The sequence below is a fragment of the Staurois parvus genome, unplaced genomic scaffold (genome assembly GCF_062004578.1).
Source record: "Staurois parvus isolate SC_StPar_1 unplaced genomic scaffold, SC_StPar_1.0 ptg000012l, whole genome shotgun sequence".
In the NCBI taxonomy this organism is placed as follows: domain Eukaryota; kingdom Metazoa; phylum Chordata; class Amphibia; order Anura; family Ranidae; genus Staurois; species Staurois parvus.
Window position 1 is genome coordinate 7,056,860 of NW_028317808.1, and position 25,046 is coordinate 7,081,905.

General features: G+C 42.8%; 1 protein-coding gene across 1 annotated transcript in view; it reads left to right on the top strand.

Annotated features, from left to right (window-relative positions):
* The first annotated feature begins 23,678 nt into the window (after positions 1–23,678).
* MUSK (muscle associated receptor tyrosine kinase) overlaps positions 23,679–25,046 on the top strand; it is a 214,889-nt gene continuing 213,521 nt past the window's right edge. Inside the window, exon 1 of the mRNA XM_089674715.1 lies at positions 23,679–23,886. Coding sequence (XP_089530841.1) covers positions 23,808–23,886 — 79 coding nt within the window. The 5' untranslated portion in view covers positions 23,679–23,807. The remainder of the gene's footprint in view (positions 23,887–25,046) is intronic.

A 25,046-nucleotide genomic window follows, 5' to 3' on the forward strand; every position in this document is an offset into this window, starting at 1 on the left:
CATGCACCTTTAAACCATGCCCACTATTCAGTGCAATTGAGCCATGAACAATTTTTGCCACTACTCTATGCTCACTGCAGGCATTCTTCTTTTCTACGTGTCTCTCTTTCTTACGTTCCAAAGTTGAGAGACATGCCATGTATAGTAGCTCTAACAATGCATCTACACAAGGCCCTAATACAAGGGTGTCCAGCCTTCTGACTTTCCTGTGCAACATTTTTCTTAGGCCACATCTGTTTGCTAAGTATAAATGCATTTTAAAAAAAAAATCAACATTTTTAAGCAAGTTTACGACTTTGTGTTGGGCCACATTCATAGTTATCTTGGGCCACGTGTGGCCTGTGGGCCACAGGTTGGACAGCCTACCCTAACAGATGAAAAGGTGGGTAAGACATGTTAGGAAGGGCACTATCAGGGGCGGACTGACAACTCATGGGGCCCCCGGGCAATAGGGGATCATGGGGCCCCTGTTTCCTTGCCCAAACTCACAAATGCCTATGAAAAAGGTACCAGGGGCATCTCATGGGGCCCCCTACTGACCCCGGGCTCTTGGGCAGTGCCCGAGTTTCCTAATGGTCAGTCCGCCCCTGGGCACTACGGTGCTGAAAAGGTGCATGATTGTGGTGTAACTATGCCCCCACCATGGATCTTTGCTCGCTGACTATAAGGTCTTTTTCACACTGGCAACAGAAACCTGAATGTATATACATTTAGAGGATATTTCTAAAGGCATTTATACACAGGTTTCATCAGTATCATTTAAATGCATCCTTTACCTATCTTTGGGTGCAGTCAATTTAGCTGTATTTAGAGAAAATAAAATTATCCATGATCCAATTAGCACCTCTAAACATAGTGTGACAGGAGGTCAGGAGGAACTAAGGGATGTGTCCAGGATGGGAGGTATGTTTGTCTCAGGTTCATGCTTTACACAGACTGTTTCTCCTGTTGTGCTGTGTAGTGAGTCTGTTTGGCTCACTGATGATGTAATGAGCTCAGCTGTAGCAGGTTAAGGGCTCTAGGCTCTATAAAACTCCCAGGCTGCTTAGGGAGAATGTGCCAATCTGGAACCAGTTTGCTGTGCAGGACAGACTGGGGACCAACCAACCCTGCAGTGTGAGTAAATCTGTGTGATTTTGGACTGTGTGAACCCCCTGTGTCTGAGCAGCGATAGGCTGTATCCAGACAGGCAGATAGGAACCTGTGTTTGTAGTTAGATGCCCAGTGTGGCAAGGCTTTATTTTCTGTTTGTATTTGTTTTGCTGTTTTTGGATATATGCACTGTGTGTTCACCAGACTTGTAAATAAAGCACCACTTTCTTCACCAAGATCCTGCTGTCATGCTGAGCCTCTTTCACGGTGTTCTGACTTATCCAGGCGGTCAAGAACAACCCACTACTGGGCTAATCCCTCACAATAGCTAAACACATGTAAACATGGCTTCAACCATCTCCCACTCAGTCTATTATAATAATACTGCCAGATGGGAGCAGTTTTAACTTTGGAGGATGTGATATGACATCCTCCCATTTGTGTGCCTTGTGCAGTGTGAGGCTATCTATGATGGACCAAGAGGAAGACTGATCACTGTAACAGGCCGGCCCTGGTACCATGTGATCTCTGTCACCAATCACACAATGGCTTTTATTCTTAGCCATTCATTGTGTACTATTGTGATCTCTGTGAATGGCCACAGTGATCACATGGCACAGAGAAAATCGCAGTAGATCTGTACCATGTGATAGCTGTGGCCAATCACAGTTATCACAATTGTACATAATGGCCCACTAATGGATACTTTTCATAAAAATGATTGTTTATAACAGTGATGATCGTTGTAATAAGCAAGCATAGTGAATACAAAATCCTGATCACCGCTCCAGAGCAGTGTGTGTGGCACTGTACTGTTCTGGTCACAGTATGTAAAAAAAAGTGTTACAAATTGAAAAAAATATTAAAAATGTTTTCATGTTGAGTTTTTTGAAGTTGTAATCGCCACCATGCCCCATACCAGTGTCTTAATCACCGCCATACCCCATACCAGCGTCCTGATTACCGTCATACCTCATACCAATATCCTGATCACTGTCATACCCCATACCAGAGTCCTGATCACTGCCATACATCATACCAGCATCCAACATTTTAGTGTCTCAACTGATCAATGTTCAAATATATATACAGTTGCAAGAAAAAGTATGTGAACCCCTTGGGATTACGTGGAGTTTTGCATGAAGTGGGCATAAAATGTGCTCTGAACGTCATCTAAGTCACAACAATAGAAGAACACAGTCTGCTGAACATAATACTACACAAACATTAGATGTTGCCATGGTTCAATTGCGCATAACATGTAAACATTCACAGTGCAGGGAGGAAAAAGTATGTGAGGCCCTAGCTTAATGACGTCTCCCAGAGCTAATTGGAGCCAGGAGTGAGCCAACCTTGACTCCAATCAGTGGGATGATATTGGATGTGTTGCTGACAGCTGTCCTGCCCTTAAAAAACACACACCTGTTTTGGCTTTACTGGTTTCAAGAAGCACTGTCTGATGTGAACCATGCCTCGCAGAAAAGAGCTCTCAGAAGACCTACGATCAAGAATTGTTGACTTGCATGAAGCTGGAAAGGGTTACAAAAGTATCTCCAAAAGCCTTGATGTTCATGTGTCCACGGTAAGACAGACTGTCTACAAATGGAGAAAGTTTAGCACTGTTGCTACTCTCCCTAGGCGTGGTCATCCTGTAAAAATGACTGCAAGAGCACAGCGCAGAATGCTGCATGAGGTAAAGAAGAATCCCAGAGTGTCAGCTAAAGACCTACAGAAATCTCTGGCACATGCTAACATTTTTGTTGACACATCTACAATAAGGAAAACATTAAACAAGAATGGAGTACATGGGAGAACACCACGGAGGAAGCCATTGCTGTTCAAAAAGAATATTGCAGCACATTTGAAGTTTGCAAAAGAGCACCTGGATGTGTCCACAGCACTACTGGCAAAATATACTGTGGACAGATGAAACCAAGATTGAGTTGTTTGGGAAGAACACACAACACTATGTGTGGAGAAAAAAAGGCACAGCACACCAACATCAAAACCTCATCCCCACTGTAAAACATGGCGGAGGGAGCATCATGGTTTGGGGCTGCTTTGCTGCCTCAGGGCCTGGACGGATTGTTGTCATTGATGGGAAAATGAATTCCAGAGTTTATCAAGACATTTTGCAGGAAAACGTACGACCATCTGTCCTCCAACTGCAGCTCCGCAGAGGATGGGTGATGCAACAGGACAATGACCCAAAGCATACAAGTAATTCAACAAAACAATGGCTGCAATAGCACAGAATACGCCTTCTGGAGTGGCCCAGTCAGAGTCATGACCTCAACCCGATTGAAATGCTGTGGCATGACCTTAAGAGAGCGATTCACACCAGACATCCCAAGAATATTGCTACACTGAAACAGTTTTGTGAAGAGGAGTGGTCCAAAATTACTCCAGATCGTTGTGCAGGTCTGATCTGCAACTACAGGAAACGTTTGGTTGAGGTTATTGCTGCCAAAGGAGGGTCAACCAGTTATTAAGTCCAAAGGTTCACATACTTTTTCCTCCCTGCACTGTGAATGTTTACATGTTATGTGCAATTAAACCATGGCAACATCTAATATTTGTGTAGTATTATGTTCAGCAGACTGTGTTCTTCTATTGTTGTGACTTAGATGACGTTCAGAGCACATTTTATGCCCACTTCATGCAAAACTCCACGTAATCCCAAGGGGTTCACATACTTTTTCTTGCAACTGTACCATCGTTTGTAGACTCTATAACTTTCACACAAACTAAACGATATACACAGTTTTGGGTATTTTTACCCCAAAAATGTAGCAGAATACATATTGGCCTAAATGTATGAAGATAAAATTATTTATTTGCAAAATTTTGTAACAGAAAGCAAAGAATATTATTTCAAAATGTTTGGTATTTTGTTTATTTATATAGCAAAAAATAAAAAAACCCAGTGGTGATCAAGTACTACCGAAAAAAATATCTATTTGTGTGAAAAAAAAAATGACAAAAATTTCACATGGGTACAGCGTTGCATGAATTGTCATTCAAAGTCTGACAGCTCTGAAAGCTGAAATTTGGCCTGGACTGGAGAGGTAGAAAGTGTACAAACTTGAAGAGGTTAAAAGTTTGCTAAATCATAAAAGTGAAAAAAATGTGCAAAACATCTAATTATGAACTTGCACACTGCAAAAACAAAGCATGATACATAGGATAATATACTTTCCATAGTGACCATTCATATTTCATACATAATTCTTTTTGAAGTCAGAACAATGAAATATAATTTCGGATTGTTCTCTATGGATTCATGTCACTCGTAAATAATTGTGTGCCTTATATGGGATCCATATGTGGTGGACTACTGCTGTTATTTTTAATATCTGAATCTCTCGTGTTGACACAAATGCAGAATTGCAGAATGGTGTTCAGGTGGTTCTTAAGGGAGGTTTTTTAGCCTTAATGTGTTCTCTGCAATAAGGTAAAAAACCTTCTGTATGCAGCTCACAAGATTGGGAGTGAGGTTTGGTGATGTCACCACTGTATTGCTTGTTGGAGAGGAATCTGTACTTCATGCAGGGGCGGACTGACAACTCATGGGGCCCCCGGGCAATAGGGGATCATGGGGCCCCTGTGTCCTTGCCCAAACTCAAAAAAGCCTATGAAAAAGGTACCAGGGGCATCTCATGGGGCCCCCTACTGAGTTTCCAAATGGTTAGTCCGCCCCTGACTTCATGCATCTTCCTGCATTTGCTTGATTTGCTCTGTGGATCTGAACTTCTCATGAACCTCTTGTGATACTTTTTGCATATTCAACCAACAGTTATCTGCTCACCTGTTGTCAAGAGGTGCAGCTATGAAATGAGGAAGCAACACATTGCCTGTAACAATATTGCTGCCTTAGAACATGGATACAAAAGCAGCACAAGACGCAGTAAGTCGTAATGTGAAAAAGACCAGCTATAATGATACCACGGGCAAGTTGGTGACTAGTCCTCTGCTCATTGCCTGCCTTTTTTGACACAATTTCTGCAATTTAGATCCTGTTCATCTTTTATTAAATATGTATTGTATAATCTATATCACATACCGAACTCTATTGACTGCTACACTGAAAACCAAGGGAGTACTTTCATAATCAAGAACACTTCTTTCAACATCTGCTGTTGCTCTTCTCTTGTTAGCTAAGCCATTCAGAGCTCAGAGGTGATTTAAGAAAACATCATTGCTATTTAAACAAAATTAAAGTGAGTCTTCTTTTACTATAAATTGAAATTCTGACCTAATTCTTCTTAAAGTTGTTCATGCTGAAAGCATACTTATTGGTTCAAAGTGATTCCCAGTTTCAAGGCCTAAACTAGGATGAACCTATTTATTTGCTCAAAGGGAACATTTGCAAATGTATTAGCTTGAAACAAAGTTTTGCACCATTTCTATGTTCTAATGTTATGTAACAGAGAGCCCCATGTAAGCTTGCATGCTCTCCTCTCTTTGGAGTTGATTTACTCAGGCTCCATGCACACCAGCTTAAATAAAATACTGCTCCTAGAGGAGTTTGGCATTTTGCTTGTTGAAGCAACTAATGTTATCCTATGCTTCCATGCACATTAGGTAGTCTAGAGGCGTTTTTAATGCTCAACGTTTTGAGGAAGAAAAAAGAAACCTTCTGTTTTGCAATTTTGAGAGTGTTTTCCTGGCAGAAAAAAACCCTAACTTTTTCTAAAAACTGCTAAATTCTCCTAAATACTTCTAAACACTAGTACAAAAAAACACTCACAATTAGCATTTTATTTCTGCCAAAAGCACTGGTGTTTTTTAAGCCAATGTGCATAGAACCTAAAACCGGAGCATGCAGAATCTAATGCAGTGCTGCATAGAAACCAATCAGCTTCCAGATTTTTTTTTGCAGGTGTTCCTTCCATATAATGAGGTTGAGAAAGGCTGTAATATACTGGTCACTGATGTAGAAGATACTGTCAATCTTCTACTTCAATGTTCTCCAAACTATGGCCGGTGAGCCAGATGCGGCCCTTTGCCTGCCCTTATCCAGCCCTTGGGGCACTGATACAAGACACTATTTCTCTCACTGACACTACCAAGGGGGCATAATTCCTGCTACAGACATCAACATGCACTATTCCCCCAATTGACACCTACAATGGGGCACTATTCCTCATGTTTACCCCAACAATTGGGCCCTATTCCTCTCACTGAAACAAACCATGAGCCACTAATCCTCCCACTGACACTAACAATGAGGCACTATACTTCCCACTGACACCAACAATGGGGCACTATTTCTCAACTTACACCAAGAATAGGGCACTATTCCTCTCCCTAATGCTAAAGATGTATTGTTTACTCCCAATGACGCAGGACAATATCTACTCCCAGTGGCCGCAGTCCAGCCCCCCTAAAGTCTAAAAGCCAGTAAACTGGCACTTTGTTTAGAAAGTTTGGAGACCCCTGTTCTACACGCAGATCAGAAACTCAGTTGTTAAACTGACAGTGTGGTCAAGTGACTTCGCACGGAAAAGAGTAAGAACATTGTAGGATGTACAAGGTAGGAGCTTAATTCAAGTCCTGAAGGGTGGACCTATATAGGGAGATTTAATAAAACTGGTGCACTAAGAATCGGGTGCAGCTGTGCATAGCATCGGCTTCCAGGTTTTATTGTCAAAGCTTAATTGAACAAGCTGAAGTAAGAAGCTGATTGGCTACCATGCACAGCTGCACCAAATTTTGCAATCTCCAGTTTTAGTAAATCAATCCCTTTGTCTTTTCCCCATCTATTCCTATCAGGAAGGGTTGTGTCCAAGGATTCATATCAAAGCATAGGAGAATTATTTGAGAACCTAACTGTAAGTAAAATTTCTCTAAAGTTGCATGATAAAAATAACTTTCTAAAATCCTCCAAACAGCAAGATATGTAAAATATGTCTTCAAAACAGACCAGGGTAAAACTGAATCCTTGCAAGATCCTTTTGACGAGGTTCTCTTGTGAGTTACTAACTACAAAAAGTACAATTTTTTTTTTTTTCTTTTTCTTTTTTGTTCTCTGTTAATGTGATTTTGTTTTATTTGAATGTTAGACTGAATACTTTTAGAGCAACTAGTCAACAGTGGCACTTCAGTCACTTTGCACTATGAATTGAATACATATTTGTAATAGTAAAATAATCTCTCAAAAATCTCACAAAGAGAACAGATGGATATGTAACATATAACTTGTAAATCCAGGCCTAAGACTCTGATTTTAAACTCCACAACTTGCAGAGGATTGTGAAGAGGATGTATCACATCTCGGGGCACTCCCTGAATCTAACAACACTATGGTTCATTAGTACATAACTGGGGTTCTAGTGCCAGCTGTCTATTGTGGAACTTGGAGAATGGATGCTCTAGTCAAGGAAATACAACCGTTGTAAAGCAGTTTTAATTAATACAACCTGTATCTAAAATATTTTTTTTCTTTTACAATCCCTGTCCTTTATTACATCAGTGTCATTCATCCAGTATGAATGCTTTACCCTGGGTGACTTCTATTCTTTAAAGCTACAGTTATATCTTTAGATGTTCTAAACTCTTAAAAGTGAACTCCACTTTTGCGAAAAATGAAAAATGGCTTTTCAAAATGGGCTTGGTCCAGGGCCCTTTGTGCAGTCGATGCTACAGGGAACATGGAGATTGTATACATCTATTGTGGTACTGTCTCAAACTTCATCTCTACTGGGAGGGAGTAGTGAATACCTTAAACAGAGCATTCACATCCAATATACAGGTTGACCCAAAATAGTGTATCCTGGGGATATCGGACTCTATTGCAGTGCAAGAACACCCTAGAGGGGCTATTTCTAGAGCCCTATTTCAGGCCGGTAAGCTCATTTTAATACATTGGAAATCCAAAAACCCACACACTAACTGAATGGATGCTGGTGATGCCCTTCAGCTAGAGCGCTATATATTCCAGCACAGAGGCTGCCTAGACATTGGCATCCCCCATTGGCTCCTGTGGGGTGAGGTCAAGCCATGCTATGTGTCTATAGACACATACAGCCCTGCTGGGAACCAAACCCGCAATCAGTTTGCTATGGGAGCAGACACAGAAAAGGGAGTCTTTATCTGATTATTTATTAATAAGCATGCAGGGCCAATTGTTTCAAAATGTTGTTTTTTTTTCTGTTCATATGTTATACATTATTACCTGCTGATCTTGCCAGTTTTTTCATTGCATCTGACTTTTTGTTAGAAGGTGACAACGGTAAATCACCAACTCCCAATGTAATGTAAGGTTGTCACCCTTGTGTGTATGCTCCTGCACTAAAGCTACAGCAGATGTACCCCAGTCCCACAGTCCATGCCCCTTGCAGTGTCCATCAGTGCTTAAGTGACAACGGCTGGCCAATGTGTATAGGGATTGACTGAATATTAGAAGAGGAGCCTGCTGACATGATTTTTAAATTGTCAGCCTTACCTTAACATTTTCATCAAAACTTAAAAATAGGAATGTGAATGGAGATTATAATTTTAAAGGGATAAAGCAGCATGCACATAAGGATAGTCTGGAAAACACATTTAAATATTTCAAGTATACAGGTGTACCTTGGTTTACAAATGCCTCAGTTAACATAATTTTTGGTTTACGAATGAAAATCCATTGAAAATAATGCAACGGTTTACAAATGTTTTAAGAATTTTTTTTGCAATACGAAGTGCATGTTGGTGCTGATTTTTAAATGCAATTGCCGGCTTTTTTTTTTTTTTTTCTTCACTATAGCTCACAGAATTAGCTGTCACTTTCCCTGGAGTTAAAGGAAATTTTTGTTTCTTTTAACTTGGGGAAATAAACTAAAAGGAAACGTTCTTTCTTTTAGCTGGGGGAAAATGACAGCTGAATCTCTGAGCTATAGTGAAGAAAACAAAAGCAGTAATTACATTTAAAAACCAGCACCATAATAAATAAAAAAAAAAAAAATGGCATGGGGTTCCCCCTCCTATCCATGCCAAGCCCTTCGGGTCTGGAATGAATTTTGAGGGAAACTCCCATGCCAAAATTAAAAAAAAAAAATGGTGTGGGTTTTCCCCCCAAAACCATACCAGACCCTTCTCCGAGCATGCAGGTCAGCCCCTCCCGAACCATGCCAGGCCACATGCCCTCAACAGGGGGGAGTGCTTTGGGGCAGGGGGGCTCCCCCCTAGCACCTTGTCCTCATGTTGATGGGGACAAGGGCCTCTTCCCCACAGCCCTGGCTGGTGGTTGTGGGGGCCTGCGGGCAGGGGGCTTATCGGAATTTGGATGCCCCCTTTAGCAAGGGTGCCCCCAGATCCCGCCCCCCCCATGTGAATGAGTATGAGGTACGATGTCCTCATATCTAAGTGGAAATACAGATGACCCCACTCCTGATGCATGAAGGTAGTGATGTTCTTTAGGGCATTTGTTAAACAGTGCTGTATAGCACATGGAAATGGGAGTTGTTTTCATATTGGCTTTTAATAAAGTTTCAAAAGGTTTTAATGCTATGCAAGCGTCTTCTTCCTTATATTTTCTTAGTTTCTACCAAAGTGAGAGCCTGTACACTGGAAGAGGATAAAAGAGTAAAATGAGAGTGGATCCAACTATAACGTGAATTTTAACCAACTTAGAGATAAGTGATCAATACTATCTGGTAAGTGCTTATCTCTAAAGCCAGCCATAGAGCAGCAGTGACCGGTTGAGATTCAATCCAGCTACAGTATGGGCAGTCCATCCATCAATCAACTTGGGTACAACCAGCTTTTCTGTCCCGCATCTAAATGTGTCCCATCCTTTTATCTGCAAACTCCACCCCTTCCTCTTTAGGCCCCACCTCTTCCTATTAGAGCTCCGCCCGCTGACAACGATGGGGCGCTATTCCTCCCACTGACACCAATGATGGGGCACTATTCCTCCCACTGACACCAATGATGGGGCACTATTCATCCCACTGATACCAATGATGGGGCACTATTCCTCCCACTGACACCAATGATGGGACACTATTCCTCCCACTGACACCAATGATGGTGTCCCATCATTAGTGTCAGTGTGTGAGGAATAGTGCCCCATCATTGGTGTCAGTGGGAGGAATAGTGCCCCATCATTGGTGTCAGTGGGAGGAATAGTGCCCCATCATTGGTGTCAGTGGGAGGAATAGTGCCCCATCATTGGTGTCAGTGGGAGGAATAGTGCCCCATCATTGGTGTCAGTGGGAGGAATAGTGCCCCATCATTGGTGTCAGTGGGAGGAATAGTGCCCCATCATTGGTGTCAGTGGGAGGCCCGGAGGCCCACTTGGGACAAGTGAGGGGCAGTGGGACAGGAGGAGCGCAGAAGGATAGGTGAGGGGAAGTGGGACAGGAGGAGCACAAAGGGACAGGTGGGGGGCAGCATGACAGGGGTCATGGGACAAAATCGGGGCAGCGGGACAGGAGGAGTGCAGAGGGACAGGATTGGGGCAGTCGAACATGAGGAGCACAAAGGGACAGGTGAGGGGCAGTGGGACAGGAGGAGCACAGAGGGACAGGTGAGGGGCAGTGGGACAGGAGTGTAGAGGGAGAGATGGGGGGCAGCGTGACGGGGGGGCATGGGACAGGATCGGGGCAGCGGGACAGGAGTAGCGCAGTGGGACAGGTGAGGGACAGTGGAACAGGTGAGGGGCAGTGGGACAGGAGGAGCGCAGAGGGACAGATGGGGGGCAGCATGACGGGGGGGAATGGGACAGGATCAGGGCAGTGGGACAGGAGGAGCACAAAGGGACAGGATCAGGGCAGTGGGACAGGAAGAGCACAGAGGGACAGGATCGGGGCAGTGGGACATGAGGAGCGCAAAGGGACAGGTGAGGGGCAGTGGGATAGGAGGAGCACAGAGGGACAGGTGTGGGACAGGAGGAGCATAGAGGGACAGATGGGGAGCAGCGTGATGGGGGGGGGCATGGGACAGGATCAGGGCAGTGGGACAGGAGGAGCGCAGAGGGACAGGATCGGGACAGTGGGACAGGAGGAGCACAGAGGGACATTATCAGGGCAGTGGGACATGAGGAGCGCAGAGGGGCAGGATCGGGGCAGTGGGACAGGAGGAGCGCAGAGGGACAGGATCGGGGCAGTGGGACAGGAGGAGCACAAAGGGACAGGATCGGGGCACTGGGACATGAGGAGCACAGAGGGACAGGATCGGGGCAGTGGGACATGAGGAGCGCTAAGGGACAGGTGACGGGCAGTGGGACAGGAGGAGCACAGAGGGACAGGTGAGGGACAGTGGGACAGGAGGAGCGTAGAGGGACAGATGGGGAGCAGCGTGACGGGGGGGGGGGCATGGGACAGGATCGGGGCAGCGGGACAGGAGTAGCGCAGTGGGACAGGTGAGGGGCAGTGGGACAGGAGGAGTGCAGTGGAACAGGTGAGGGGTAGTGGGACAGGAGGAGCACAGAGGGACAGATGGGGGGGCAGCATGACGGGGGGGCATAGGACAGGATCAGGGCAGCGGGATAGGAGGAGCGCAGAGGGACAGGTGGGGGGCAGTGAGGTCAGACGGGTGGTAGTGGAGACAGGTGGGACAATGTGGGGGACAGGAGGGGGAAGTGGAACAGGTGTGGGGCAGGGTGACATGTGGGGGCAGGGGGCAGTGTGATGGATGGGGGGGGGTGTATCAGGGGATAGTGAGACAGGACCGAGGGAGCACCAGTCCTCCAAACACTTACCTGTCCAGCAACGGCTCCTCCAGATAGTGTCAGGATCTCCAGGTGCCTGTGTCCCTTCTCCCCCAGGATCTGCGGCGGCGGCTGCAAAGGAGCGGGCGGGCTCCCCCCCCCCTGACCTTATCCTCTTTTGCTTCCTCCTTCTGGCCTTCCGGCACATCCTGGCACTTACAGCGGGCCCCGCCCCTCACGCGCTCCGAGCGCACACCGGGAATCCACCCACCACTCCGCTCTCCTCTGTAGCCGGTGACATGCGTAGATGCGTCAGGGGGACAGATCTTCATGGGGGGACAGATCTTGCTGCTACACCAGTCCCTCAGCCATGGTGGCCCTGCCCCTGTCCCTTTCCTATGGAAGTATCCCTTCCGTGGGAAAGGGGGGAGCGACACTGCCGCCATGCCGCCCCCCTGAAAAGTGCTGCTACAGGCAAATGCCTAGTTTGCCTCGAGGCAAATATGCCCCTGCCAGCAGCTATAGCTGCTAACAATAAACATTGTGTTCTCCCGGCAGGGATGGATCCCCACTCCCCCGCAGGAAGGATTCCCCCCTCAAAACTGATTGTGAGTGTTTTTCTTCCCTGCAACCCAGGAAAGAAAATTGTATAACCACTTGCCTACTGGGCACCTATACCCCCTTCCTGCCCAGGCCAATGTCCAGCTTTCAGTGCTCTCACACTTAATGACAATTACTCATTCATTCAACACTGTACCCATATGAAATGTACACCATTTTTTTCACACAAATAGACCTTTCTTTTGGTTATATTTAATCACCACTAAGGTATTTTGCGCTTAAAAAAAAAAACTTGTTGTTTTAAATGCGCTTTTCTTAGTTTCTGTTAAAAAAAATTTGAAATTAGTACTTTTTCTTCATAAATGTTAACAAAATGTATACTGATCCATTTCTTTGGTAAAAATAACCCAAATCGGTGTATATTATTTGGTCTGTGTGAAAGCTATAGAGTCTACAAGCTATGGTACCAATCACTGAAAATCGATCACACCCCATCACACCTGATGTATTGATGGCCTATCTCATTTCTTGAGACCCTAACATGCCATGACAGTTCAAATACCCACCGCACAACCCCTTTTTGGAAAGTAGACATTCCAAAGTATTTAGTAAGAGGCATGATGAGTTTTTGAAGTTTTATTTTTTCCCAAAATCCTTTGGAAAATGAAGAATTTTTTTTCACAATTCTCATATTAACAGGTTATTCATCACACACGGCATAGGCATAATTGCAACTACACCCCAAAACACATTCTGTTACTCCTGCTGAGTATGGTGATAAAACATGTGTGAGACGTTTCCACAGCCTGACCACATAGAAAGTCCCAACATGCAAGGAGCACCATCAGGTGTTCTAGGGACATAAATTGCACAGCAATATCTTGACTACCTATTACAAGTTTGAAGGCTCTGAAGCACCAGGTTAATGGAATTCCCCACAACATATATTCCTCAACATATATTCTATGAGGCATAATGAATCTTATAAACACATCATTTATTTCCCCACATGTGTTCGGAAAAAGTGGAAATCAAATGAAAACATTTTTTTGTACACAAAGTTGTCCATTTGTAAGATATTTCTAGCACAGCATGTAAATGCCAAAAAATACACCCCAAAAAACATTCTGCTACACCTTCTGAGTATGGTGTTACCACATGTGTGAGATTTTTTCACAGCCTGGCTACATACAGAGGCCCAGCATCCGAGTAGTACCTGGGTGCTGATGAGGGTGCACTGGTGGGTGCTGATGAGGGTGCACTGGTGGGTGCTGATGAGGGTGCACTGGTGGGTGCTGATGAGGGTGCACTGGTGGGTGCTGATGAGGGTGCACTGGTGGGAGCTGATGAGGGTGCACTGATGGGAGCTGATAAGGGTGCACTGATGGGTGCCGAAGAGGCTGCACTGGTGGGTGCTGATGATGGTGCACTGGTGGGTGCTGATGAGCGTGCACTGGTGGGTGCTGACAAGGCTGCTCTGATGTGCACTGATGAGGCTGCACTAATGGTCACTAATGAGGTTGCACTGTTGAGGTTGCACTGATGTGCACTAATGCACTTCACTGATAAGCTGGCACTGATGTGCACTGATGAGGAGCACTGACAGGGTGCTGATGTGGATCCACTGATAGGGTGGCACAGATGTACACTAATAAGATGCAGTGATGAGGAAGCACTGATGGGCACTGATGGACACTGTAGGGCACTGATGCACACTGTAGTGCACTGATATGCACTGATAAGCACTCAATGATGAGCACTATAGGGCACTGATAAGGCACTGCTGTATACTGATAAGCTGCAGCGATAAGGCAGCACTGATAGTCACTGATGAGCACTGCAGGGCACTGGTGGACACTTATTAGCTCTCACTGATGACCACTATAGGGCACTGATGACCACTATAGGGCACTGATGAGGCACTGATGAGCACTGGGGAGGCGCTGATGGGCACTACAGGGCACTGATGGGCACTATAGGGCACTGATGAGGCACTGATGGGCACTATAGGGAACTGGTGAGGTGCTGATGGGCACTATAGGGCACTGATGAGGCAATAATGAGCACTGTAGGGCACAGTACAGAAGAAAAGCTCACTGTGTAGCAACCGAGGAGAGAGCCACCCGGGGCGTGACCCTGCTTTATTTACAAAGTGATCACTCATCCATTGGACAGAGCGATCACATGGTAAAGGGCTGTGATCGTGATTGGCCATTTACCTCACTCTGTGATGTTTTTATTTAGCATATTAAGTAGGAAGCAGACCTTATACATCTTCCACTTGTGTCTACTCTCAGCCTTTCAATTAATTGCTTATATGACTCTTTTTCCAGTCTTGTCTTGAAGTGTAAAAATGTATGTACACATGTTCCAATCACTTTAGTTTACTGCCCTAGGGTTCCGCTACTTAATGGTTATTTTTTTTTTAACTTACATGTATTGGGTATGTATTTCCTGCATGAAAGCCTTTAATGGTTTAGAAGCTGTCTCTATTACTCACAAGTAGTTTTTATTATTATTATTATTATTATAATACAGGATTTGTGTAACGCTAACCATCTGCATAGTGCTTTACAATGTAAATGGGGACAGTACAGTTAAAGTTTATAAAAAAAAAAAAAAACTAAGTGGAACTTCTAATAACAGTAATAGTTATTTTTATCATATTCTTTCAAGTTTTTTTAATCTATTAAACCATCAGCATTTCTTGATCTTAACACACTGAGCACAGTAAATAACCATTATGAAACTATATGGTAAAATTCTTACCCCAGCTCTTGCAGTTTATAGCTCTCAATGTTGCTGGATTGTGCTCTCTGTGTTGCTTTCCTGAACTTCTGGTCTTCACAGCAAAGAGTTAACAGTGTCAGTCTGGTAGCTAATGGAGAAGGAAGAAGAGGATCAGGGAAGTGCCTTGCCATTCTAGGCTATGGGACTATGTGTTTCTATTGATGCACACAGTGTAGAAGACACAACTCTAGTTCCTGTACGCAAGATGGCTCCATAGGATGCTGCAATGAAAGGAAACACTCTGAAACAGGAGACCTTGAAAGACAATTATGGCAGCAGCTTAAACAAGAAAATAGCAAGGAATAAAGACACAAAAGATGCATCCAAAGTAAGTGATTAAATCAGCTGCTGAAAGTGTTTAAAAAACTGCTTTTATATAGCCACTATCATGATTTTATTGACTGCACAATTAACCACTTTGGGGAAAATGGGGCAGGTAAATCTTCCCAGTGAAAATGTGTTCATATACAGTGAATAGATCACCACCATAGAATGTTTGGTAAATATCACATGCACTAATTTATAAATGTATCCCTTTAGATTGCTAAGAGAAAATCATGCATGATCTCTCTTAAGCCCAGGGGCAGACTGACCATTTGGAAACTCGGGCACTGCCCGAGGGCCCGGGGTCAGTAGGGGGCCCCATGAGATGCCCCTGGTACCTTTTTCATAGGCTTTTTTGAGTTTGGGCAAGCACACAGGGGCCCCATGATCCCCTATTGCCCGGGGGCCCCATGAGTTGTCAGTCCGCCCCTGCTTAAGCTGTCTCTATTTTGTATTACAGATGACTTTAAGCCTGGGTTCACACTGATGCAGTGCGGAATTTGCAGCATTTTCTGTGCAAGTTCCGCACCGCATCACAATCGCACCTCCTTCATGCGAACCGCTGCAGGTGTGTATGTTAAGTTAACAACATCCTGAAATTGGTCCGCAAAATGCGGTGCGATGTGCAGAATTGTATTGCATAGGTGTGAATACCCATGCTATCTGATTCTAGTGCGGACCAAAAAAGGGTCCTGCACCTTTATGGTGTGGATGAGGTGCAATTTGAGCCATACAAAATATATGGCTCCAATCGCACCGCGCACAATTTGCATATAATTTGCACAGGGATGTGGTGCAGTTCCTGAGCGAATCACATGCAATACACCGCATCGCACAAGTGTGAACCCAGTCTGAGTGCACTCATACTCTGAATTAGTCCATAAAAATTGCAGTGATTTTGTTTAACCTCCCTAGCGGTATGATTATTTCAGATTTTTGGTGCTGAAAGCGGTACCATTATTTTGCAAGGAAATATGTCCTTTTTTTTATTGTAGGCCTGTAATTTTTAGGAATAACTCACTGAAATCTGTCCGAACAAGAGTCTAGTAAACATTCCGGATATGATAAAACTTGAAACACGAAATCATAAATTATAATTTAATAAATAATAATATAATAATTTAATTCAATAATATAATCAAACCAAAAACACTGAAATTTGAAATACAGCGCCAAGTTCGCACATCACTGAGCAAAGTCGCAGAATCGTTTTCAGTGTCTGATGGCAAATTTCCCCACGAATCATTATCACTCAATTCTGCAAGTGGTTCTGATTTACTATCGCTGTTCTCTAGCTGGTCTAAAACCGATTTTGACCTAAAGGGACGCTTTTTGGACGCCATGGACTTTTCCCAGTTTCCAGGCAGAAAGAACAGTAAAAATGAAGGCAGGGCACAGGACAAAGCACTAGGGACAAAATGTATGTGGAATGCTTTGAAACAGCAATGTTTTGCTATGTAATAATCATTTTTTAAAACTTTCAAATTTGCCGCCGCTGCCGGGGCCCGTACCTTCTGACGGCACAGGGACCAGAACACGGAAGCTGGATGCCGGCATTGGCCTGAGGAGATGGCCGGGGACGCTGCAGGGGGGAGTGAAGGACAAGGTAAGCGCTGCAAGGAATTCCTGAGCAACGCTGCATGGTAAGCCGGAGTGTAGCTCGGGGATACCGCTTGTGGTTCTGAAATTTTACCCCGAGCTACACTCGGGAATACCACCAGGGAGGTTAAAATATGTTTAAATGTATTATATATATGGCATGGGAATTGTACACATGGATATTTCAAGCATTCAGTTACCATAGATTAATAGCAGTGTACTTTACCCCTCTCCACCCCACAGCTTATACATATATATCACCTTTACTCCTACCCTCTCCCTATTACTGCACCCATCACCTCCTGCAAATACTAAATCCACATGCTGACCCAAACACCAGGACAGTGAGGTCTGTGCACTGATATACATCCCACTCCCATCTTACCATCCTCACCCTCCTTCTCCTAATCTCTGGGGACATTTCCCCCAATCCTGGCCCTCCATTTTCAAACTACAACAGGGGTTTGGAATTCTTTAAAAAAACTACTTGTCCAAGGACTAAATCGGGGTTCCAATCAACTTTTCCCTCATGACAATCTACTTGTCCTGATAAAAAAATTAATTAACCAAAAATGTATTTAAACCTTGAAATGTCTTTGCCGGGATGGAAAATACAAAGGGTTGATGTTTGTTATTAGCCAGAGGTGCTTTTAGAAATGTATGGGACTTTTAAAATTGAAAGGGGCTTTATAGTGACTTAAACTTTTAATATTCAACATTGTGATGTTTATCTCCTCCTCCCCTCCCAGCCTGGCTCTAGCACCGACCCCGGGGACGAACAGGGAGGGGAGAGCCCTTGCAGTATAATGAGCACCAATTGGGTACTCCTCAGGGAAGGGGAATGTCGGTGTCTCTTAACACTTAGCAGAAGTGCATCTTCTGAGTGAGTAAAGTACCCTCGCACATGGAGGCACTTGGGTGTTCAGTACAAGCGCATGCTGAGCAGAGCCGGACGGCAGCAGTGCAGGAGCGGGTTGCCGTTCATAAACGGTGCCAGCATTTTCAAGCTGTGCGCACTCCCTGGGAGCGTGCAGCACCACGATTCGGTGCCCGCTGTGTCCTCCAGACACAGCGGAACACTAATCGCTGTACAGGACCTCTGTGACACTATGGTGACACTGTACAGCTAGGGTGACAGTATGTTAAAAAAAAAAAAAATAATAATATTAAAGTTACTTTTTTTTTTTTTAATTTAGAAAAAGTATAATTTTTGGTTATTCTTTTTTTACTAAAAAGATAACCGAATAAATTTTGGCCAAGATTTATGAAGAAAGATTATTTATTTGCAAAATGTTATAAGAAAAACACTATTTCTCAACATTTTTGGACTTTTTCATTTATATAGCAAAAAAAAAAATCCCAGTGGTGAATAAATACCACCAAAATAAAGTTTTATCTGTCTCAAAAAATGCTAAATTCATATGGTACAGTGTTGCATAACCGCGCAATTGTAATTCAAAGTGTGATAGCACTGAAAGCTGAAAAGTGGCCTGGACAGGAAGGGGATAAAAGTGTCCAGACTTGAAGTGGTTAAAGAAGAATTTCATTAATATCAGCAACTCTTGGGACAATGAACATCTTAGACAGGTCTATGTACAGTATAGAGTACAGGGGTCAGGAGCAAGTAAAAAAACAAAACAACATATGGGATGCAGCAGTTAGGATTGGCACCATGTTCACACATGCTCGCCTCCAGGACTTCTCCAGAGCCTCTCCCATCCTCTGAAACTCCCTACCACAGCATGTCCGGTCATCCCCCACCCTGTCTGCCTTTAGGCAATCTTTGAAAACGCACTTCTTCAGGGAAGCCTACCCCACCTCCCACCTAAGAACTGTACTTGAATCACCTCCGCCAGATCATCCCCCGCAGCTATCACCTTTCATATCACCTCCCCCTTCCTTTAGATTGTAAGCTCCACGAGCAGGGCCCTCACATTCCTTCTGTACTGAAATGTATTGTAATTGCACTGTCTCCCTTATATTGTAAAGCGCTGCACAAACTGTTGGCGCTATATAAATCCTGTATAATAATAATGTTCACATCAGAGTCCTCCCTTGCATCAAAGTCCCCAGCATTACCTCTATACATTTGAGTGCGCCTTTACACCAGACCATGGCAGAGTGCGCCCTCACAGTTCAGTTTCTAACTGGACATGCAATGGTTAAGTGTCTGAAGCTCCTGGAAGAACAGGGGGAGGGAGATAGATGGGGAGAGAAGGGAGGAAGATAAGCTCAATTAGTGTAGATATCATTCACTCCAGGCTGCTCTCTGCAGGCTCAGACAGCGACATTAATGTTACAGCCAGATCGATCTTCAAAGTTCCCGCACACACATCCCCTTCCTAAGCAATCAGTGGCCAGGGTTAGAGTTTGGGTGGGCAGACACAGATAAGAGGGGCAGGAAGAGGTGGAGCACGACAATACCTCTCTCCTTTCCTCTCCCGTTTCTGTACAGGGAGGGAGAGGGAGGGACACTCACCGTGCACAGCTGCAGTTATTTTGCCCATGTTTACCAACAGCCTTGCTGCTTGCCCACAGCAGGACTAAGTGAAAGATGTCTGCCATCCCTCTCTTCCAATCCCTCCACTGACTTCCGATTGCCAAGAAAATTAAATAAAAATTACTAGCAACAACATAGAAAGACGTCCACAACTCTGCCCTGAGCTACATCACCAATCTGGTCTCCAAATATCACCCACACCATCCTCTTCACTCCTCCCTACACTTCCTATTCTCAAGCTCTCTTGCATCCTTCACCCATGCTCATCTCCAGAGCTTTTCCAGAACCTCTTCTATCCTCTGGAACTCTCTACCTCAATCTATCTAGCTATTTGCTATTCTGGACACGAGCCCTGAAAACTTGTCTCTTCAGGGAAGACTATCCCTCCCCAATTAACATCTGTACTTTTAACTCTTTCATCAGCTCATCCCTCACTGTTATAACCTTTTGTACCACTTGCCCCACCCTATTAGATGGTAAGCTCTCATGAGCAGTGCTCTCTTAACCCTTGTATTTTATTTTATTGTAACTGTATTGTCTCTCTTTATATTGTAAAATGCTGTGCAAACTGTAGGCGCTATATAAATCCTGTATAATAATATACAGCTATTACTTTAAGTATTCCTAAAGTCAAACATTTTATTTTAAATTGGGATTTTCAGATACAGTAGAAAATTGTTAAAGCCCCTGTAGGGTTTGTTGCCATCTTTGTGTCACTGGGGGGATTTCCCTTTACTTCCTGTCCTGTAGGAACAATAGAAAGTGAGGAGAAATCTCTCCAAAGTTAGTAAAATCTCAAAGAGTTGTTGTCATAAGAACGTTTCCCTTCTCCTTCTGTTCTGGTGAAAACTCAAAATTTGAAATTTTTCCTTACTTGTAGTCCCAGTGAGAGAGATAACCGCCTTCTGTCCACAAACTTTTACCATAAAGCTCAATGCAATTATTTTAAAAGCTGTACAAGCTTTTAATAAATCTTAATATAATCACCTGATTCAAGAACATGTTATCATGTTCCAATTCCTTCAATCCATTCTAAGAATAGATTTACAAATGTGGTGTAAGAATCACATTGCATGGATCAGCGGTCACTTTACAAGATAATAGCTTTTTAATACCTTGTACAGATTAACATTTCTTGTGGTCACCTGACAGATTTCCCTCATTGTCCCTCTTACATAGCCAGGATTGTGGTTGGGATAAGTCGAAATGTCACTTCTAGTGACATAATATTCCTATACTGGATTTCCAACCCAATTCCTTTACGACAGTGCTCACTGCCACAAGTGGAGCTTGTTGGAATACTGCTTCCGATTTCTGATGTTAGAAAAGATGATGAGGAGGGGCAGAGTTAGCAGTGACTGACAAGCTGTAAGTGATACACTGGATGCACTGGAGAAGGCGCTGGAGAGGATTATGACAATGCTGCAGGAATTAATATTGCCACCTTGCAGAGTTGTCAGCCCTCAGAAGGAAATGACCTTTTAGCTGAAATACTGGCAGGATCACCAGGTATGTTTATTAGAAAATAAAGGGGGCAGATTTTTTTGTGGGTTCACTGTTTAATTTCCAAAATATTGTTTACATTTTAACTTGTGGATGGAAGTTAGCATCATTCACAATTTTTTAGTCTTTTTCAGAGTACAACCTTATTCAATAAAAAGGCTTGGACTCTATTACATTCCTAAAACAGTGTCAGTAATTAAAGTCTATATAAAAACCTTAATAATAAGCTTCTCTTTTGTTTGCTTCTTTTCGGTTTGTTAAAATGGCCAAATTCTTTTACCATACTTTTATTTATTTTTATTTATTTCAGGTACTTATATAGCACCGTCAATTTATGCAGAGCTTTTACATATATATTATTCATTCACATCAGTCCTCTTGTGGGTCACAGTAGTGCACTTAGCTTTGCTCTTCTGTGACCCAGAATCAACAGACGTTACAGACCTACTCCAGGCTCTGGAACGATCCTTACCATATTGTCATCTTAGACTACAGGCTACGGGCTGGGCCTGCCCCTCTCCATTCTGGCGCACCAGTGAGTGCTGGAAGGGGCAGAGCGTAGAGCCGTGACTCTGACAGTCACCACTCTCTGCTTTAAGTAGACTTAGAAGCTGAGCAATCAGCGATCATGTGATTGCTCAGTTCTTTGGACGATGTTGTAGCATGGAGGTATGTTTGCAAACCATTGAAATCTTTCTGCCTGCCTCTCTCTAATTGATACTTGATAAACAGCTGTAAAAATTAAGGAAAGAAAAGAGCTATCCCTTCTGTTTATGTCATCTGTGTGCTCTGAATAAAACAGAATGTTCAAACAGTAGAAAAGCAAATTGCCTTGAATTCTGAAGCCTAGAATTAAACATCGCCAGACAACCCATTTCACTTCCCCTACACTGGACATTAAACCATATTTAATGGAGTCTATATACAACAGCATACAGCAATAACGTGTCCACCTGTTCAGTTTCCTGAATCCAGCATATGTAGGTCCTGTAACCTAATCCTTGGTCTGGTCTTTACTTCTCCTTTTCATCTTTGGCGAAAGACTGACATAAGATGTGAGATCCTTCACTGACAGGCCTTAGTGGCGCTCCTCTTTTGGCCGCTCTTGGGAGCAGTTAGAGCAGCATTTTTCTACGTGATCCTGTCTGGCAGAATATGGGAGATTTTAAAAATTGTGGCATTTTTTTCTATCAATAATCCTACACAGGGTATCTAATCTTATGTTTAGGCACTTCTGAAGAAGAGACTGTATGTGTCTTGAAACACGTCAAGTGCCCTTCCACAGATTGAACCCCACTTTCAAACTGTATATAATGAAATTTATGATTGATGTAAAATGTTTAACCACCTCCTTTTATTATTGAATTTTAAAATGTTTTTGTAATAATAAAATGTAAAAAATTTTTTTGATATATAGGAATTTTGCTTTTTTTCTTTATGTGCCTTTAAAATCCCACAAAATCCCAAAATGTTATGTACAACCCTGATGACATTTCATGAGATGAAATCACATCCCACACCAAGACTGGTATCTCCTCAATTACCCAGTTATATCCCTCCTCCCCCACCTCTCCACCAAAACCCCCCTAACTCCCCAAACTCCTCACCAAGGTTCATCAAATGCACACGAATACCTCTGATGATATTGCTAAACAAGACCAACACCTCATCTGTCCAAGGGGCGGAACCACAACAAAAATGATCAACCATATTTTGTCTATTGCAATATTGTATGATTGAACCATATCTCTTTTCCCTGTTTTTCCCTGTTTATCTTTGAAAAACTCAATAAAAATATTGAAACATAAAATCCCACAAAAAAGAGGGCCTATTTCACATGTTGTTGTCTAGGGATGATGGCACTACTTACTACCACACCAACAATGATTAAACAAAGTGCTTGTAGTCCTGTATGTGGTAAATAAGAAAACAAAATATGTGCAAAAACACCATACACTCATAAAATGTTCCCTCTCGAATTAAGAATATAAACATTAGCATAAAATAAAAAAAAGACTAGCTTTGTGTTGTAGATACATTGCAGGACTTCTCCAGGACTTCCCCCATCCTCTGGAACTCCCTACCCCAATCCATCAGACTGCCACCTACCCTCCTCACCTTCAGGCGCACCCCAAAAACCCATCTCTTCAGGGAAGCCTACCCCACCCTCACCTAACAATCTGATCTCCTCCACTTCTCCCACCACTCCATCCTCCACAGCCACTTCCTCCTGTACCACTATCCCCTCCCTCCTAGATTGTAAACTCGAAAGAGCAGGGCCCTCGAACCCCTTGTGTATTGAATTGTTACCGTCTTGTCTCATGTTCTGTCCCCCGTGCTACTGTACAGCGCTGAGCAAACCCTTTGGCGCTATATAAATACTGTATAATAATAATAAAAATCTAGTACACATTTTCTTAAATATAATACAAATTTAATACATTTATGATGAGCTTATTAATAAATTACCTTACTGGTGGTCGGTCATAATCAGGACTGTAAATCCTGTTATCATTAGCCTGCCAGTTTGGTATATTTCTATTTTCCACTAAAAAGGATTCTAGGCAGATTTGCTTCCTCTTGTTTTCTGAGCCCTGCGTACTTGCATTGACCTAAGTAGATGTACACCAGCTGGCCATGTCCATCACTCGAGCCAAGTCACAGAATTCCTGAATATACTTAGATCCGGCAGGGCCTGTTGCACAAACAGTCATTAGTTTGCAGGACCTGAGCAAACCAGGGCTTAAAATGAAACAAGCTTGGAATTTTTCCTGAAGAAGTCAGCTTTTTTGTGAATTAATCATGAAAGATTTACCACACATTCCACTTCTCTCTATCTTCACGGTGGCTGCTTTTGGCTATGCGGAGAGACTCACCAAAGGTTTGTTTCAACTGCTTCATTTTGTCGCTTGGTCATGGCTATGCATTTTAACTGCTGTGAAAGAGAGTGCAAATTTAAACATATAACCATTGTATATTTTAAAGTGAAATTCAATAAGCTTGACACGCTTTTGATTTTTCTTTTCTTTACATGCCTAACATATACATTGTTAAAAATTACATCTTATATTTACTAAAATTATAATGACTTTGAAATAGATTTTATTTTGTTTTACAAGCATTATACATTGATTAGAACTAGTTTCTTTTCTTTATGTTTCACGCTTATCCTGTAAAAAATTAGTAATGATAACAGCTATCTCATTGATCGCTGTTTCATATACAACATTGTAATTTTTTGTAATCGATTAATAAGTTATCAATAAAAATAAATATATATATATATATATACTGTACTGTATATCCAGAAATCTGTAAATGGTTTTATCGTGTGTACATACTGTACACGTGTATGTGTATAGGTAATAGGTAGCTAAGCTACATATGTGTATATGGGAAATTTGTAAGAAGAATGGAGGCTTCAGTCCTTTGTCTGTGAATTGTATGTATTGTGTAATTATACAAATTTGAAGTTTGGCCATATATGGCCTAATACGCACTAGGGATGAAATAAAGTACTCTAGTTGTAATTGGTAGGATGGGGGGTAACAAATGAAGAGGGTTGCTTGGGTCATTCCACATAAGAGATGCATTAATGTAATGCAATCAAGTCATAACATACAAATCACACAATAGAGAGTATAATATTTTGATGTGATTGGTGTAGATAGTCTAGATAGCTAAAATTAAGGTGAACTCTGCCTACGTATGAACAACCTTATTTTAAGGAATAACATCAATTAAAATAGAGAATTTTCATAATTATTTGTAAATGTCCCTCCGAAGTTATATAAAAGGGTACTTTTGTTTTATCCCATTACTTTTTTTATAAACAATGGCATCTTTGATTTATGTTTACCATTTTCTGATTGTAAAAACTGAACTCTAGAGAAAGATTCCTTTGATTAAATGATGGCCAGAAAGTAGTATTTTGTTCATTAGCCTATTGACAAATCAGAGATTTTCCTCTGTCCATATGATTGATGCGACTGTAAAAAAAAGTTACCTAGAAGTGTTCAGTGACAGATTTGTAACGTCACA